This window comes from Esox lucius, chromosome 19 (genome assembly GCF_011004845.1).
Source record: "Esox lucius isolate fEsoLuc1 chromosome 19, fEsoLuc1.pri, whole genome shotgun sequence".
Taxonomy (NCBI): Eukaryota; Metazoa; Chordata; class Actinopteri; order Esociformes; family Esocidae; genus Esox; species Esox lucius.
Window position 1 is genome coordinate 32,504,012 of NC_047587.1, and position 14,614 is coordinate 32,518,625.

Here is a 14,614-nt window from a genome sequence, read left to right on the forward strand (position 1 = left end):
ACAAAGCAAACAGCATGAACAGACAGCTACAGGTGGCTAGCTTTTGCAACGTATCTGATCTAGCTTACATATGGACATGTGATAATAGCCAGCTACTAGTCTAAACTCACCCTAGTAATTTTTCCAATTACAGTACTACTACTAGCTGGGCTAGTAAACAAAACTAACAGCACGAACAAGCCGCGAGCTGCCGAAATGTATTTGTGTAGCGTATATAGAAAACATGATAATAGCCAGCTACTAGTCTAAACTCGTCCTGGTAATGTTTTCCAATTACAGTACTACTCGCTGGGCTAGTAAACAAAGCAAAGTTAACCAAATTGGCCAATCGTTCTTTCCTTGTAATTAGCCAATTACCAACAACAGCATGAGTTTATTCCAGGCAGCAAACTTTATCCTTGCTGGCAAACTGATGTTATTAGAAGCTGGTAGTAGTAGCAAAACCTGTGAACAACGTCTGCTGGATAGATGCACAGTCAGTTACTATTGCCATGCCAGCACTGTCTGTATAGCTAGCCAAATTACCACTGGCAATTACTAACAGCAGTGTGAGGTTAGCTAGGTAGCTAGTGTTTTAGCTAACTTCACTTATTTAATAGAATTGCCACATCTGCATCAAAGTTTAATGCATTTTGCTCCATGTGTTCCATCCATCGTGAATGGGCAGGTGCACCAATGTTCACTCCGAGTCTATCCTCTCTTTTCGCCGACTTGCTTTTGATCCAAACCGTATTTTCTTAGCTACCGTTACATTTTGAAATTCTTCCATTTTTTAAACAAAATTGGCTAGCGTCTCTCGCCGCTATGAGTAGCCATTTCCTTATTTTGTCCAGCTTCAGCTCTACGTCAACATATCACTTCCTATGCGCAGGATAACATTTCCAGCCACTGCGAGAGCCAAACAATTTATTCCATAGGAGCAGTACATGGATATACATAGTCCCAGGCCCGCATCTGAAAAACCTATCTAATCTGATAGGAATTAATCCACGACCCAGATTAATAAAATAGTGATGTGTTAATGCAAAAAACTTACGTACTTCAGCTATAAAGCGAGGATTCTTGAAATATCCCATTTCCATGATGGCTCTTTAACTAACGAAAGTAATAGCCGCTACCCAATAAAGTAACAATATGCGCGGGTCGGGGGAAAAAGTTTTGCTGTCTAGGCACTGAACAGCAAATTCTAATAATAAGTCAGAATCATCGAACATGCGGCATACACAGTGCTGTGAACGAATAGTGCAAAAGAATAGACGATTGATTAAGAAAATGACCCCAGAGGTCAATGTGATAGAGACCAGGGAAAATAATTAATCCTCTGTTGTTTGGGAATATTTCGGGTTCCAGAGAGGTATAGGTATATTATATATATATATATTTTATATTATATATATATAATATAAAAACCCATAAGACGGTGGTTAGAACAGGCGGCATCACAACAAACTTATTTCAACACACAAGACGGCGCCATAGGGATTTCCATGGGTGAACCACTATGTTATGTGAACCAATATGTAAACCAAAATGGTCCTTGAAGGTGCAGTGCAGCTCGTCCATCGCAATATAACTGTAAAGAGTTTTACTAACCAACAACAGGTATAACAGGATCGCAACACTACAATTAATGCTTTAAATTAGAAAGAGATTATTGAAGATGGCTAGAAAATAGCTATACTGTAGGGTAGTTTGGGGTAAAACGCCCCCCTAAGATCAATGTCTATTTACTGACACAAAAAAATTTATGTTTTGTGATTTTTTTCTGTGTTGAATATGGTTATGTTTAGGATAATGGATTATAAAGTAAAGTAATCGACTACAGTTGACAGATTAATTGGTATTTAATCAAATGTATTTTTTAGGAAAGGGGCATTTTTGCCCCATTTTACCCTACCTGTAATGAAAACAATGACTCCGAAATGGTCCTTGTAGGTGCAGTTCATCCATCTCAGTATAACCGTGAACAGTTTTATTTTAGGCTTACTATAATGTAGCTACTGAAGCTTGTAGCCAGTGAAGTGCTTGCCTATCCTGAACAAAACATGTTGCCTACTTTTGCTACATTTCCACTGGTGCTTTTCCCGGTACCAGGGCTACATCGGTGATTTATGTTAATGTTGGCTCTAGACCAGGGCTGGGCATTCTTTTTCACTGGGGGGCCACACTGAAAATGCCAGAGAGCTTCGTGGGCCAGATTACTTTTTTAACCAACATGCCTAAAAAACACACAACATAGCTAACTCTGTTAACTTGCATATTATATTTATGCATATTTATTTTCCATGCAACACCGTTTTCATAATTGAACTTAATTTATTTTAACAATGTTTTTTTAAATAATTTTCTGTTAAAGAGCAATGTGCAGGTTGAATTCATAACTGAATTAATACATAATGCTGTCTTTAAAAACACATAAGTAGAAACTGCTATGTTACACAAACCCTAAAGCAGAAATTTTGATGAAAAAGTGCCCATTTTAAGCTGGGCTCTGAAATACGCCTTTCCCGCTAGCAACGCTTCATATGACGTAGGCAGAGGCAAACAATAGGTTGTGCTCCCGCTCCGCTTCTCACTCAGTGGTGAGAGATATAAAGTTTTAGAGAAGTCAAGTAATAAAGGTAAATTATTGTGTTTGTGCTGGTTGCACAAATTCCAGCCTGTCTGGAAATCGTGTACATCATTTTCCTTCAAGGAAAATCAAGGTCTTTAATTTTTGGGTGCGTTTTGTGCAGGTGAAGAGAGCAGACTTCACTGCCGCGTCTGTCCCTACACACTCGGTCGTTTGTGGCGCTCATTTCACTCCGGAGAGTTACAGACCTGGAGATTTGTTGGAGTATCGGATGGGATTTCGGAGTAAGGACCATGTGAGACTGATTACCGATGCTGTTTCCTTGATGGAATCAAGTCCACCACCATCAAAGCTTTCACCTGAACCTGGCACGGGCAGGACTGGAGGACCAAGTGCTAGCACTTGCAGAAATTCCATGCACCGAAAAAAAGCGCTTAGCAGAGTGAGTCTTACTTTTAATTCTTTTAACTCTTAATTTGGCTGATTTCGTAATGTTTTAGTCTAATAATTTCAGAATAAAGAAGTGATTTGAGCGTGTATGTATTGGGCAATCCACCATCTAACTAGTAACATAGCTACATGTTAGCTTGGCTATTGCATTAGCAAACATTTGGTAGCTGTTGATTTGATGACAGGAGTACCAAAAATTGCATCTGAAACCATTCCCTCATCTGGATAAAAATGCGCTGACTGCAAGTTCCTAGCATCAGGGCTTCAGTATACAGAGAGAGTGAGAGACTTTAGAACAGGTTTTCGCAATTGTCTGCCTTGACATCAATGCAGTGTGCACAAAGTTATAGCTATGAGCTGTTGGCAGGCAGCTAACCCAACACCCCCGTTTCCCCCGCATTTTATTAAGCTAGCTATGAGCTGTTGGCAGCTAGCTAGCCCAAACACCCCCGTTTCCCCCACATTTTATTAACAAGCTCTCCCCCCTAATCTCCCCCTGACCTCTATCTCGCCTAGGAGGCTCATAATTATAGGCCTGTGGGCCATCATAGGCACGCTCGCCGAAGTTGGAGAGCTTGGTTTCTTCATCCACGTCCATTGTAATTTGAGCATGAACTTGACCAGACTCCCTCGCATTACGTCACTTCCGGTCAGTGATAGATAGATGCGGAAGTTAATTTATCACAATTTTCTCTCAAAATATTGTTTATGGCAGTTATATAGTCCTCCAGTTTTTGAAAATATAGTTGTTTATCATTAATATACACTATGCTGTATAGGGGTGTCCAACCTGCACATTGCTCTTTAACAACTGTTATCATGGCAGGCAAAGGCCTAAAAAAATCCCTTTTTAGGGTTATTACTCAACAGAAATGTTACAACACTTATTTGCCTTAACTTAGCTTTCAACTCAACAAAGTAAGCTACATTACATAAAGTATAGTGTATAACACTTATATAGTTATAATAGTTATTAGGGCAGACGTAAGTCTATGAAATCACTTCTGAAGATTTTCCACTCAAAGCAAAATTTGGTATAATTGCCGTCATCTAACTTCATACAGTATGTTTTTTGTACTAAGTGCTTTTAACGACAGCGATTCCAGCAGCCCAGACCCAAGAAATTAACTTTTAGGGCTACTCACTCAATATGAACAGGAGAGCCTCGTATGGGCGTTGACAAGTGAAGTGAAGTCAGGAGCCATTTCAGTTGAAGCAGTGGGCGATTCTGTTGAACCAGTGTGCGGTACTGCTGCAAGATGTTCATCAGTGAGGCTGCATCTGCGCTTGGACTTGTTGAATTGTAGCATCGGTTGACAGTTTTGGTATTTCGCTGCATGCTTGCTCTGGAAGTGCCTCGGCAAATTACTCTTTAAAAACTGTGACGTTAGCTTTACATATTAAGCAAGTTGCTTTACCTGCGACATCTGCACATACATTTTCCTGTCAATAGTATTTAAAATATCCTGTTTTCGTTATCAACTTTTCTTAGGCTCATTTCCAGAGATCGCTAGCCATCAATTGCGTATAGTACGTACAAATGATAACTTCCGCACGTGGATTGTGGTGCTGGTCCCCACATATCATAGCAACGTAAATACCTAGTTTCAACTTAAAGGTATTTTAAACAGACAATATAATACTGCTGTACTTATTACTGGGAGTGCCACGGAACCTATAATTTGAAAAGAAATAAATATGCAACAGTAAATAAAGTTACGTAATCTGCGGACCTTGTCAGGTATTTTTTATTTCGTATTATTTTAAAAGTTTTGGATGTATCGCGGGCCGAATAGATGACTCAACGGGCCGGATCCGGCTCTAGACTTTACTGTTTTTACTATACGTTTGGTTCCATGGAGGGGCTCAGCTGGGGAAGTAAGAGTAAACTATCAACGCAATTTGGTTTTCCAGTTACGAAAAATAAAAGGCGAAATATTTCTGGTAGTAAAATAAACAATAACGCCATGTTCAGTTTGTTTATAATATGGCGTTTGAACTTGAGTACTAAAAATAATTTCTTCCTCAAACTCCTGCAACCTAGCTGACACTGCAAATGTAAGCCAGTGTATTAATTTAGTTTATTTTTTATCAAAACTAACTTTTATAGAATGATTTGGGAGAATTCTGAGAATGTTATGTTGTTGTAGGTTCTGCAGGCCACGTCTCGGTCTCAGTCTTCGCTCCATTGTGACTTTACTTCCCTGTACTGTTGCTTTATTTTCTTTTATCAGGGATCAGTTTGTTAGATCGGATGAACACCATTACAAGAAGCCTAAGACTGAGCAAATGATAGGCTACACATCGCCATTCGAATAGCACAGCATGCGGCGTTTTCACAGCACTAAGCGCCAACCCGCAAACCCCACCCCAAGTCCTAAATTCCGGAGCTTGGAACTAAGTGAGAGCCGGGCTACTCAGCCTAGTGGCCGATCTGTCGCTGGCCCGTGTCAATGAAAACCGAAACATTTCTGGACATCAGTGTACAACACCATTGTTCGGCACCAGGGAAACGAGGCATTTATTTGACAGCTCCTGTCCAAGTCAAGCACTAAAAGTATGGATGATTCGGAGGCTCAGACAAGAAAAATGCTTTACTGGCAACAAAAAAAACTAACGGTGTAAAGAATTTATAATTAATCGCACGTGTTAACTTTAACAGCCCTAATAATTTCACATCTTGCCCAAATGTGTGATATATATATATAAACGTTATTGGCAAAAGTCCCGGACAGCATCTTTATAATTACATTGTGGTCCTTTAATCATGAATAAATCATAAATGATTGGACGAAAATATCCATTCCATTAGATCAGAGTCCTTGACGCTACCAATGACAGGGTCCTATCCTCCACGGTCTGCAGTTTTAGAATATTACTTAAGACCAATACAAAAAAAAATATTTTTAGAAATGCTGGCCAACTGAAAAGTATGAACATGAACAGCACTCAATACTTAGTTGGGGCTCCTTTTGCCTGAATTACTGCAGCAATGCAGCGTGGCATGGAGTCCATCAGTCTGTGGCACTGCTCAGGTGTTATGAGAGCCCAGGTTACTCTGATAGTGGCCATCAGCTGTTCTGCATTGTTGGGTCTGGCGTATCACACCTTCCTCTTCACAATACCCCATAGATTTTCTATAGGGTTAAGGTCAGGCAAGATTTGCTGGCCAATCAAGAACAGGGATACCATGGTCCTTAAACCAGGTACTGGTAGCTTTGGCACTGTGTGCAGGTGCCAAGTCCTGTTGGAAAATGAAATCTGCATCTCCATAAAGTTGTTCAGCAGCAGGAAGCATGAAGTGCTCTAAAACTCCCTGGTAGATGGCTACGTTGACCTTGGACCTCAGAAAACACAGTGGACCAACACCCGCAGATGACATGGCACGCCAAACCATCACTGACTGTGGAAACTTTACACTGGACTTCAAGCAACATGGATTCTGTGCCTTTCCTCTCTTCCTCCAGACTCTGGGACAGTGATTTCCAAAGGAAATGCAAAATGTAATTTCATCAGAGAACATAACTGAGCAGCAGTCCAGTCCTTTTTGTCTTTAGCCCAGGCGAGACGCTTCTGGCGCTGTGTCTTGTTCAAGAGTGGCTTGACACAAGGAATGCGACTGCTGAAACCCATGTCTTGCATATGTCTGTGCGTGGTGGTTCTTGAAGCACTGACTCCAGCTGCAGTCCACTCTTTGTGAATCTCCCCCACATTTTTGAATGGGTTTTGTTTCACAATCCTCTCCAGGGTGCGGTTATCCCTATTGCTTGTACACTTTTTCTACCACATCTTTTCCTTCCCTTCACCTCTCTATTAATGTGCTTGGACACAGAGCTCTGTGAACAGCCAGCCTCTTTAGCAATGATCTTTTGTGTCTTGCCCTCCTCGTCTTTTGGACAGCTGTCAAGTCAGCAGTCTTCCCCATGATTGTGTAGCCTACAGAACTAGACTGAGAGACCATTTAAAGGCCTTTGCAGATGTTTTGAGTTAATTAGCTGATTAGAGTGTGGCACCAGGTGTCAATATTCTAATATTCTGAGTTACTGAATTTGGGGTTTTCATTAGTTGTCAGTTATAATCATCAAAATTAAATTAAATAAACACTTGAAATATATCAGTCTGTGTGGAATTAATGTATACATTATACCAGTTTCACTTTTTGAATGAAATTACTGAAATAAATCAACTTTTTGATGATATTCTATTTTTATGACCAGCACCTGTATAGCCTATACTGAGGATTTAAAAAAGGTTTTATGACTCACTAACACGCCAGGCAACCTCCCATTGCTTAAGATGATGATAGTATGGGAATAGTAAAATTATTTTGCAAGAATCAACCACTGAATCTACAGCCTACATAATATTCACATACAATTGTTACATCGTTTAATGCATTTCTGCACTGTCCGGCACAGGTCCGGCACGCCGTGTTGTTTGTAGCGCACCGGATGAACTTGAGAAGCTGAACGGGAAACGATTTCTATGATTATCTTGAACGCTTCCTGCTAACAGAAAATGAAACAGTGTGGGTCGTTTTTTATGACGCTATTTATTGATTTTTATTCGATCACGAATTGATGTGATGGAATAGTGAAGTAAGTGTGCCGTTTTTCAGCCTAGATCAGCGATTGCGCTAACAGTAGAACAACGTTGTTTCTACAGTATTTTTAAACATGGCTGAACCAAGCGGCAAAAGATTAAAGATCAATCTGCCTATCTGTAAAACTCACCGATCATGTGTCGGAAGCAGAGTTAAACAGAATCTCTCACCGGTGGTTGAGGAGTGTTTGTGCGGAGTTTCAACATTTCTTATGGAGGTCGCTTACAAACTTAATGCACTGGTAAGGGCACACTACGAAAACATTATGGACTATGTACAATTCTCTTACAAGTGCAATTCTTTTGAAAAAGTAATTTTTATGTGTTATAAATGCAGGCAATGCTATTTGATAACAAATAGCCTTAATCCTTTCAAGAGAAAGGGTTTCCTCATGGAAGAGATATAGCCTATCCGGCTGCAGCTTTCACTCCACGTTATGGCATACGCTAACCCACTATTGTGTACCCTACAATTAATACTATAATTTATTTCCATTCGTACACATGCCTTTTATGAGTTTATGAAAATGACTAAGTTCATCTCAGGGTTATCTAAATGCAAATAATGTTTGCAAGTATACAATCCATCAGCCATCTATGTAAATAATCTATTTGTACGTAGATAACTCTCACTCTTCTGACTTCCCCAGGCCAAGATATTTGAGCAAGATGACATTGCCTTGACAAGAGTCGCAGCGTTCTTCCATGAGCAATCTGAGAAGGAGCAGGCACAGGCAGAGGCCATGCTAGACTACCTGTCAGACAGAGGGGGACATTTCTGCAATAAAGACATCCAAGTAATGCTGTCCACTTATAGGCATAAAATGTCTGTCCATGATGGCATAATTGACCCCAATGGTGCCATTCAATTAAATCTCATACTGTCCTGTGCCAGGCAGAGGGGATGGCGTCCTATGTTAGTCGGCAGCAGCTGTCCTACTTTCACATGAAATAAATTGGCAACACTTTCTACAGTATGTTCAAAATATGTTCACTCAACCCCCAACCTCAGTTAAAAAAATGTGCCCCTCACTAAGACTATTCATAACATGTGTTGTGAAAGACTATGAATGTTGATAGTTTGTGCGATATCAAAACTAAGGGTGAAACCATTAGTCGCTCTGTGAAGAATTGCATAGAAAAAGCAGCCTTTGCTCTGCACTGTATATGATCCACTAATGGAACATGCACCTATGACTCAATGGCTTTACAGCACACTGGCCTTCAGGATTTTTGGCAAACCTGATTCTTGGTGCTTGGTGTGCAATGTAATGTAGCTACCTATATGTTCTGCTTTGTGCCTTTTAGAGACAGGTTTTTGTTTGGGGCTGAACAAGGCTTGGGACTAGGAATAAGGGGTTTTGAGTGGACTGGCCATGGTGAGGAAGGCTGGGGGTTGGGGGGTTAAACCTTAACCCTGGGGCTCAGGTCTAATGCCTGTCGGGGTGTACATTTCCCCTGAGTTCCGGAAAATTGGAGAGATTAATGCGAAGGCGGGAGGACAGTGAATTAATTAAGTTCCCAGATGTACAGGGTGGCGTTGCCACTTTAGTGCAGTGTCCTCTTTCTGCCTCTGCCAGTTTTATGACTCATGTAAAATCGATCCTGAGTTAGACTGCTAAGGGCTCCATCATCAGCAATTTGGGACACCTTGTTATCCATTGATCTCTGATGGCAAATAATGTCCCGAAGGTGTACATTTTTCAGTTCTGATATTATCAAGTGTTTTAATAAATTCTCCAGATATACCCAATTTCAGTTGAAATGTGGCAAAGGCTTTTTGCTTTTTAAAAAAGGATTTTAAGAAACTGTCAGAGTGTGTAATGAGAATTCTGCTATTTAAATGGGGGAAAAAATTACAATAAATAATTAAAGGTATCCTCCCCAGAGAGGGACAACAATGTGAGTTGTTTTCTTTAAGCGTTTACAAGATGGTTATTTAGTGGACGTTCTTATCCGGAGCAACTTATTGTGCATTCTAAATGTGGTCCCTCCGTCTTTGCTGTCTGTCTTCCCCAGAGGCCAGGCTGTGAGGACGTATGTGCAGTGATCCCAGCCTTGGAGCGGATCTTGGGCCAGTGGAAGGAGGAGATGGCCGTGATGGTGGAGCTCATCCAGCTCGCCAAGGAGCACAGTGACCCCCACTCCGCCAGCGTGGTCAAGAGCCGCTTCCTTGGGCCTCTGGTGCCCCGCATCAAACTTCTGGGAGACCTCCTGACCAATGCTCGTAGGGTGGGCTGTACCAGCGACCAATCAGGTGGCTTCGGGGAGTACCTCATCGACCAAATGCAGAAGGAGCTGACAAACGTCTCCAGTGAATGAATTTAACCCCTCCTCAGCTATTTGAGTTTATTTTAAAGTAAAACAACTTTCTACACAACTTTTAGCCTCCCTAACAAAATAATTTCTGAACTGAATGAATAACGGGCATAGTTTGGCAGGAATGGCAGACAGTATTACAACTGTTCTCGGATGTAAACTACATTGTGAGCTATAGTGTTTCTTACAAGTCTGAAAAATTGTAACTCAGCACAGTCATTTTTATGGATGTTTGGTGGGACAATTGCATTGTTTGGTTGGTTTGTTATGGGTTTAGTTGTTTTTTTATGTATTCAGTTTGTAAATTTACTTGTGTTATGCACTAGGCATTTATGCCCGTTGTCTGATGTATTTAATAAGCAAATTTGAATCTTGCTATCATCAGTGTGATGGCAACTTAAAATGATGTATTATCCTACAGTATGCTATGTTATAGGACTTATTGTTACTGTTAATATAGTATGTATTATGTACATGTCTGCCTATTTTTGGAATGGCCTCATCTGTATACTTTTCTGTGTTTAGGTTTCCACATGACCTGTTGCATTTACTTGCTATTTTTAAAGGTAGCTCATCAATGCTACAAAAATGTCTTCCTTTTTAAAATAAAGTAAAAAAAAAAAAAATCAGTCTCTCTCTATGGACCATATCGTCTCATTAAATACTTTAAGTTTTTTAAGTTTTGATTGTCAAAGTCAAGGAGCATTAATTCTTTCTTATTTTGTATAATGTCAAAACTGTGGTAATCAACTCACCATCTCCCTCTAGCGATCGAAAGAGGCATAGTGAGGTCTGTCTGAAAGGCCTACATGTAAATACTTAGGATAAAAAAAAAAACATTTTAGATCACAGAAGCATTTCTCAGCCATGAGATTATTCGGTTTCGTACAAAGTGTATTCTTTCTTAAAACAAAAGGTTACAAAAGCCTACTCTAACAATAGTGTAGTCCTGACAGCGTTAGGTCAAATTGGGTTTAGAAACTTCTAAATAATTGAAAATGTGAATTTTAACCAATAGGCTACAGACAATATATGCCATCGCTCGAAAATGTATCCTACTCTTACTGAAGGTTCTTCTGGATAAATAAAGTATGCATTTTCTATTTTATTTCCTCACAGAATAGTATTACTTAGACAGTTACGAGAAATGGTACACTAATTAGCGTGAAGTTGTAAACCCCTCCCCGCGCACCCACTCTGCGCTAGCATTGGCTAATACAGAGAGCCGTCTGAAATACAGACCACGCCCCTCACTTAAACTACAATAATAAAAGCGCGTCCCATCTACAGCTTGTGGCAAAAGTTACCCTAAGGGTTCACTAGGATAAAGGTTGGGAGTACAACCACATTCCTGCACTAAAACTAAGCATAGTTTAAACGTGTGGTTCCAGTAAGGATACTTTTACATTTCAACGTGTCCCCTAAGTTACTGGTACTGTCTAAAGGTTGTGACCAACAGAGCCAGGAAAACATACAGACCTATACTTGTTTCAAAGTTGGTTTGGAATTTGACAGAGAGATAGAGATGGAGTTATCGGATATTTCCTTCCCTATCACCTCGGCTGATGACTTTTATGATGATCCGTGTTTTAACACCAGTGACATGCATTTCTTCGAGGACCTGGATCCGCGGTTGGTCCACGTGGGTCTCCTCAAGCCGGACGACCACCATCACAACGAAGACGAACACATCAGGGCCCCCAGCGGTCACCACCAAGCCGGCAGGTGCCTTCTCTGGGCATGCAAAGCCTGCAAGAGGAAAACCACCAACGCAGACCGGAGGAAGGCTGCTACCATGCGTGAGAGAAGGAGACTTGGCAAGGTCAACGACGCTTTCGAGACCCTAAAAAGATGTACGTCAACCAACCCCAACCAGAGACTTCCCAAGGTGGAGATCCTGAGAAATGCCATCAGCTACATCGAATCTCTACAGTCTCTACTCAGAGGCCAGGACGGAGAGAACTACTACCCGGTGCTGGAGCATTACAACGGGGACTCAGACGCCTCTAGTCCACGTTCAAACTGTTCTGATGGAATGGTGAGTGGCGCATCTTTTGTATAAGAATTTGCTCAAAATATTTTTACCACATATTAGTTAATGTAAATTACGTTTGTGTAAAGACGGACATATTCGATGTTATTTTCTGATTATATTGAACATATACATTAAAGTCGTGTTAGAAATGTTTTCGTTTCATATAGCATAATTTGAAATAGTATAGCGAACACACAAAATATAGGCCTACAAATTCAGTGCATGTTTTTTTTTCTCCAGATTGACTATAATGCCCCAACGTGTACGTCTGCCAGAAGAAGTAACTATGACAGCTCTTATTTCTCCGAGACTCCAAATGGTAGGCAAAATATTTTTAAAGTGCTACATTTTACTTAATTATAATGTTGTCGATTGCGTTTTTGCAAATTATTTGGAATTATACAGCACTCGTTAATTTAAAAGATCGATATAATTTTACTCGCGTGTTGACAACGTTATTTTTTGTTCCTGATTGGTGTTTTTTTTACCTCTGTTATAGCTGATGCCAGAAACAACAAGAACGCAGTCATTTCCAGTTTGGATTGTCTATCCAGCATCGTGGAGAGAATCTCAACAGAGACGTCACCTTGCACTCTGTTATCAATTCAAGAGGGTTCGGAGGGTAGCCCTTGCTCTCCCCAAGAGGGATCTATCCTAAGTGATACCGGGGCACCCGTGCTGTCACCGACCAACTGCCCACAGCCCTCCCAAGATCCCATCTACCAAGTTCTATGAAAAGACTGTATTATGGCTACATTCATTAAAATGAATCAATTCCTGTAAATGAAGAAAAAAGACTGGGTTGCAGTATGTTGCTATAGAGGACGGCAAATATACCATTCTTTCTTTAATTGAAGGGTTTCTATTCCAAGTTCAAACATTGGCTTTTCATGGGTTAGGCTATGTTATAGGAAACTGGCCTGTCATGTACCGATTTATTTAAAGTGAATTCGTTTATGAAAATGTGACCACTTTCTTAGATTTGTGTGTACGTGTCTCTTCTCTGACATCTTTTTTTTAGCTATTTTTATTGTTTATGACAATAAAGGACCATTTTGTATATGTGTAAATAAGAGGGGACATGTTGAAGAAACAAAGGAACGAATAGGATTTGTATTGTATTTAATATTGCTTGTTTATTTACTGGGCGCTTGGCTTGTTTGTTGTGAGAAATGTTCAACTTTATATTTATACTTCTTAAAATGAGTGAAAGAAAATGTATGTTATTATAAATAAATGAATAATAATATTTATACAAAACATTTAGCATAATTTATTATATTTCGTAATGAGAACGGGACATGTTTTTTTTTCGTTCATACCTTTCATGTGCAACCTGAGGAACATTATTTAAGAATTTAACAATATACTTCCATTTAATATTTTCTAAAATACAATATTTTTGTCAAATGTATCGAGAATTTTCTTTTTTAATATTTAGCACGTGGTAGTACACGGACTTTATTTTCCTTTAGAGTTAAAGTTTAATTCTCACATACTTAAATACAAAAATAAAAATAAATGGACACAACAATTCCTGCATGGATGGCGGATCATTCAAGAGGCATTTCCATAGGAGCTCTCGACAAACCTGTGTATAAGATTATTCACGCTTAATTTTAAATATATTTTAAATTACTTTTATTTGCTAAGTAAATATTGCATTTACATATTTGGAAGAAAAAAAATCTATTGTCTCAAGATTTTTGTGAGTTCCCAAAAGTGGGAACACGTAATTTCAAAATGTTAAGCTACGCTAAACGCCATTATTTTGAATGAAACTTGAACGCATAACATCGATTTTGGTTAAATCTCCATTAGACATGAATGCATGATTTATGCGAGCACGCTGGTGGGCGTAAGTATTACGGTCCTGAGGTGATATTCCTGATATCCGTTATATTCACCTCTCATATAATATAATATTATATTACATGCCATATTTTGGCGTCAGTTTCTGTCTCATTTGTCGGTAATTTGGGCAATTTGTAGGCTAATTAAACCCACCATTTAGACCTACAATAACATTTATATAATTTAGGCAACCCACTCTCTTCCTTTTGCGTACATATAACACGGGTTCACACAATGTCGTGCTATGCATAAGCAAAGTCCTTTTTTGCATGCAGTTGAGATGCGATCTCCTCCCATTAATAATAATGGTCAATAAAATCATTTCATTGAAGAAGAGAGTGGGTTGTTTAGGCCATATCCTAGGCTAATCTTCCCATCAGCGTTGGATTATTGGTGACATCGAGTAATAATCAAAATTATTTATATCATATTTAGTCTTTACAGTTGTCTTGAAAGTACCAGGACTAACAAAAAACATGCTCTCTAATTTGGATCCTAAGCAACTTTAAAAAGAATGTGTTGGCTGTGGATCCGACTTTTTCTGAATATGCAGCCGGCCATCATTCAACAAAACAAAAGATGCAGCATTTTCTGAAGCTTCCTGTTGTGCAGGTCCATTTATTTGTATGTGTTGCATAATCTTTACATTTGATTCTTCAAATATCTCTGACAACCATTTTAATGGTTCCAGGTTGAACCGTATTTGTCCTTGTTGAACTTTTTGATTGAAGGTTCTATGCCTCCCATAAGGCACACCGGACTTAGGTATTCTTTCCAGCACC

General features: G+C 39.6%; 2 protein-coding genes across 2 annotated transcripts; both read left to right on the forward strand.

Annotated features, from left to right (window-relative positions):
- The first annotated feature begins 7,450 nt into the window (after nt 1–7,450).
- zgc:172145 (uncharacterized protein LOC559095 homolog) lies at nt 7,451–10,550 on the forward strand. The gene is made up of 3 exons (XM_010901942.4): nt 7,451–7,866; nt 8,275–8,421; nt 9,644–10,550. The coding sequence occupies exons 1-3, from the start codon at nt 7,699–7,701 to the stop codon at nt 9,944–9,946; spliced, it is 618 nt and encodes a 205-aa protein (XP_010900244.1). The 5' UTR covers nt 7,451–7,698; the 3' UTR covers nt 9,947–10,550.
- Nucleotides 10,551–11,245: 695 nt separating this feature from the next.
- On the forward strand, nt 11,246–13,179 carry myod1 (myogenic differentiation 1). The gene is made up of 3 exons (XM_010901941.3): nt 11,246–11,981; nt 12,219–12,297; nt 12,478–13,179. The coding sequence occupies exons 1-3, from the start codon at nt 11,469–11,471 to the stop codon at nt 12,711–12,713; spliced, it is 828 nt and encodes a 275-aa protein (XP_010900243.1). The 5' UTR covers nt 11,246–11,468; the 3' UTR covers nt 12,714–13,179.
- Nucleotides 13,180–14,614: the final 1,435 nt, after the last annotated feature.

Coding starts and splice junctions, on each gene's coding strand:
- zgc:172145 (XM_010901942.4), top strand. CDS start 7,699: ATGGCTGAACCAAGCGGCAAAAGATTAAAGATCAATCTGCCTATCTGT. Junction 7,867..8,274: donor CTTACAAACTTAATGCACTG/GTAAGGGCACAC, acceptor TGACTTCCCCAG/GCCAAGATATTTGAGCAAGA. Junction 8,422..9,643: donor TCTGCAATAAAGACATCCAA/GTAATGCTGTCC, acceptor TGTCTTCCCCAG/AGGCCAGGCTGTGAGGACGT.
- myod1 (XM_010901941.3), top strand. CDS start 11,469: ATGGAGTTATCGGATATTTCCTTCCCTATCACCTCGGCTGATGACTTT. Junction 11,982..12,218: donor CAAACTGTTCTGATGGAATG/GTGAGTGGCGCA, acceptor TTTTTTCTCCAG/ATTGACTATAATGCCCCAAC. Junction 12,298..12,477: donor TTTCTCCGAGACTCCAAATG/GTAGGCAAAATA, acceptor CCTCTGTTATAG/CTGATGCCAGAAACAACAAG.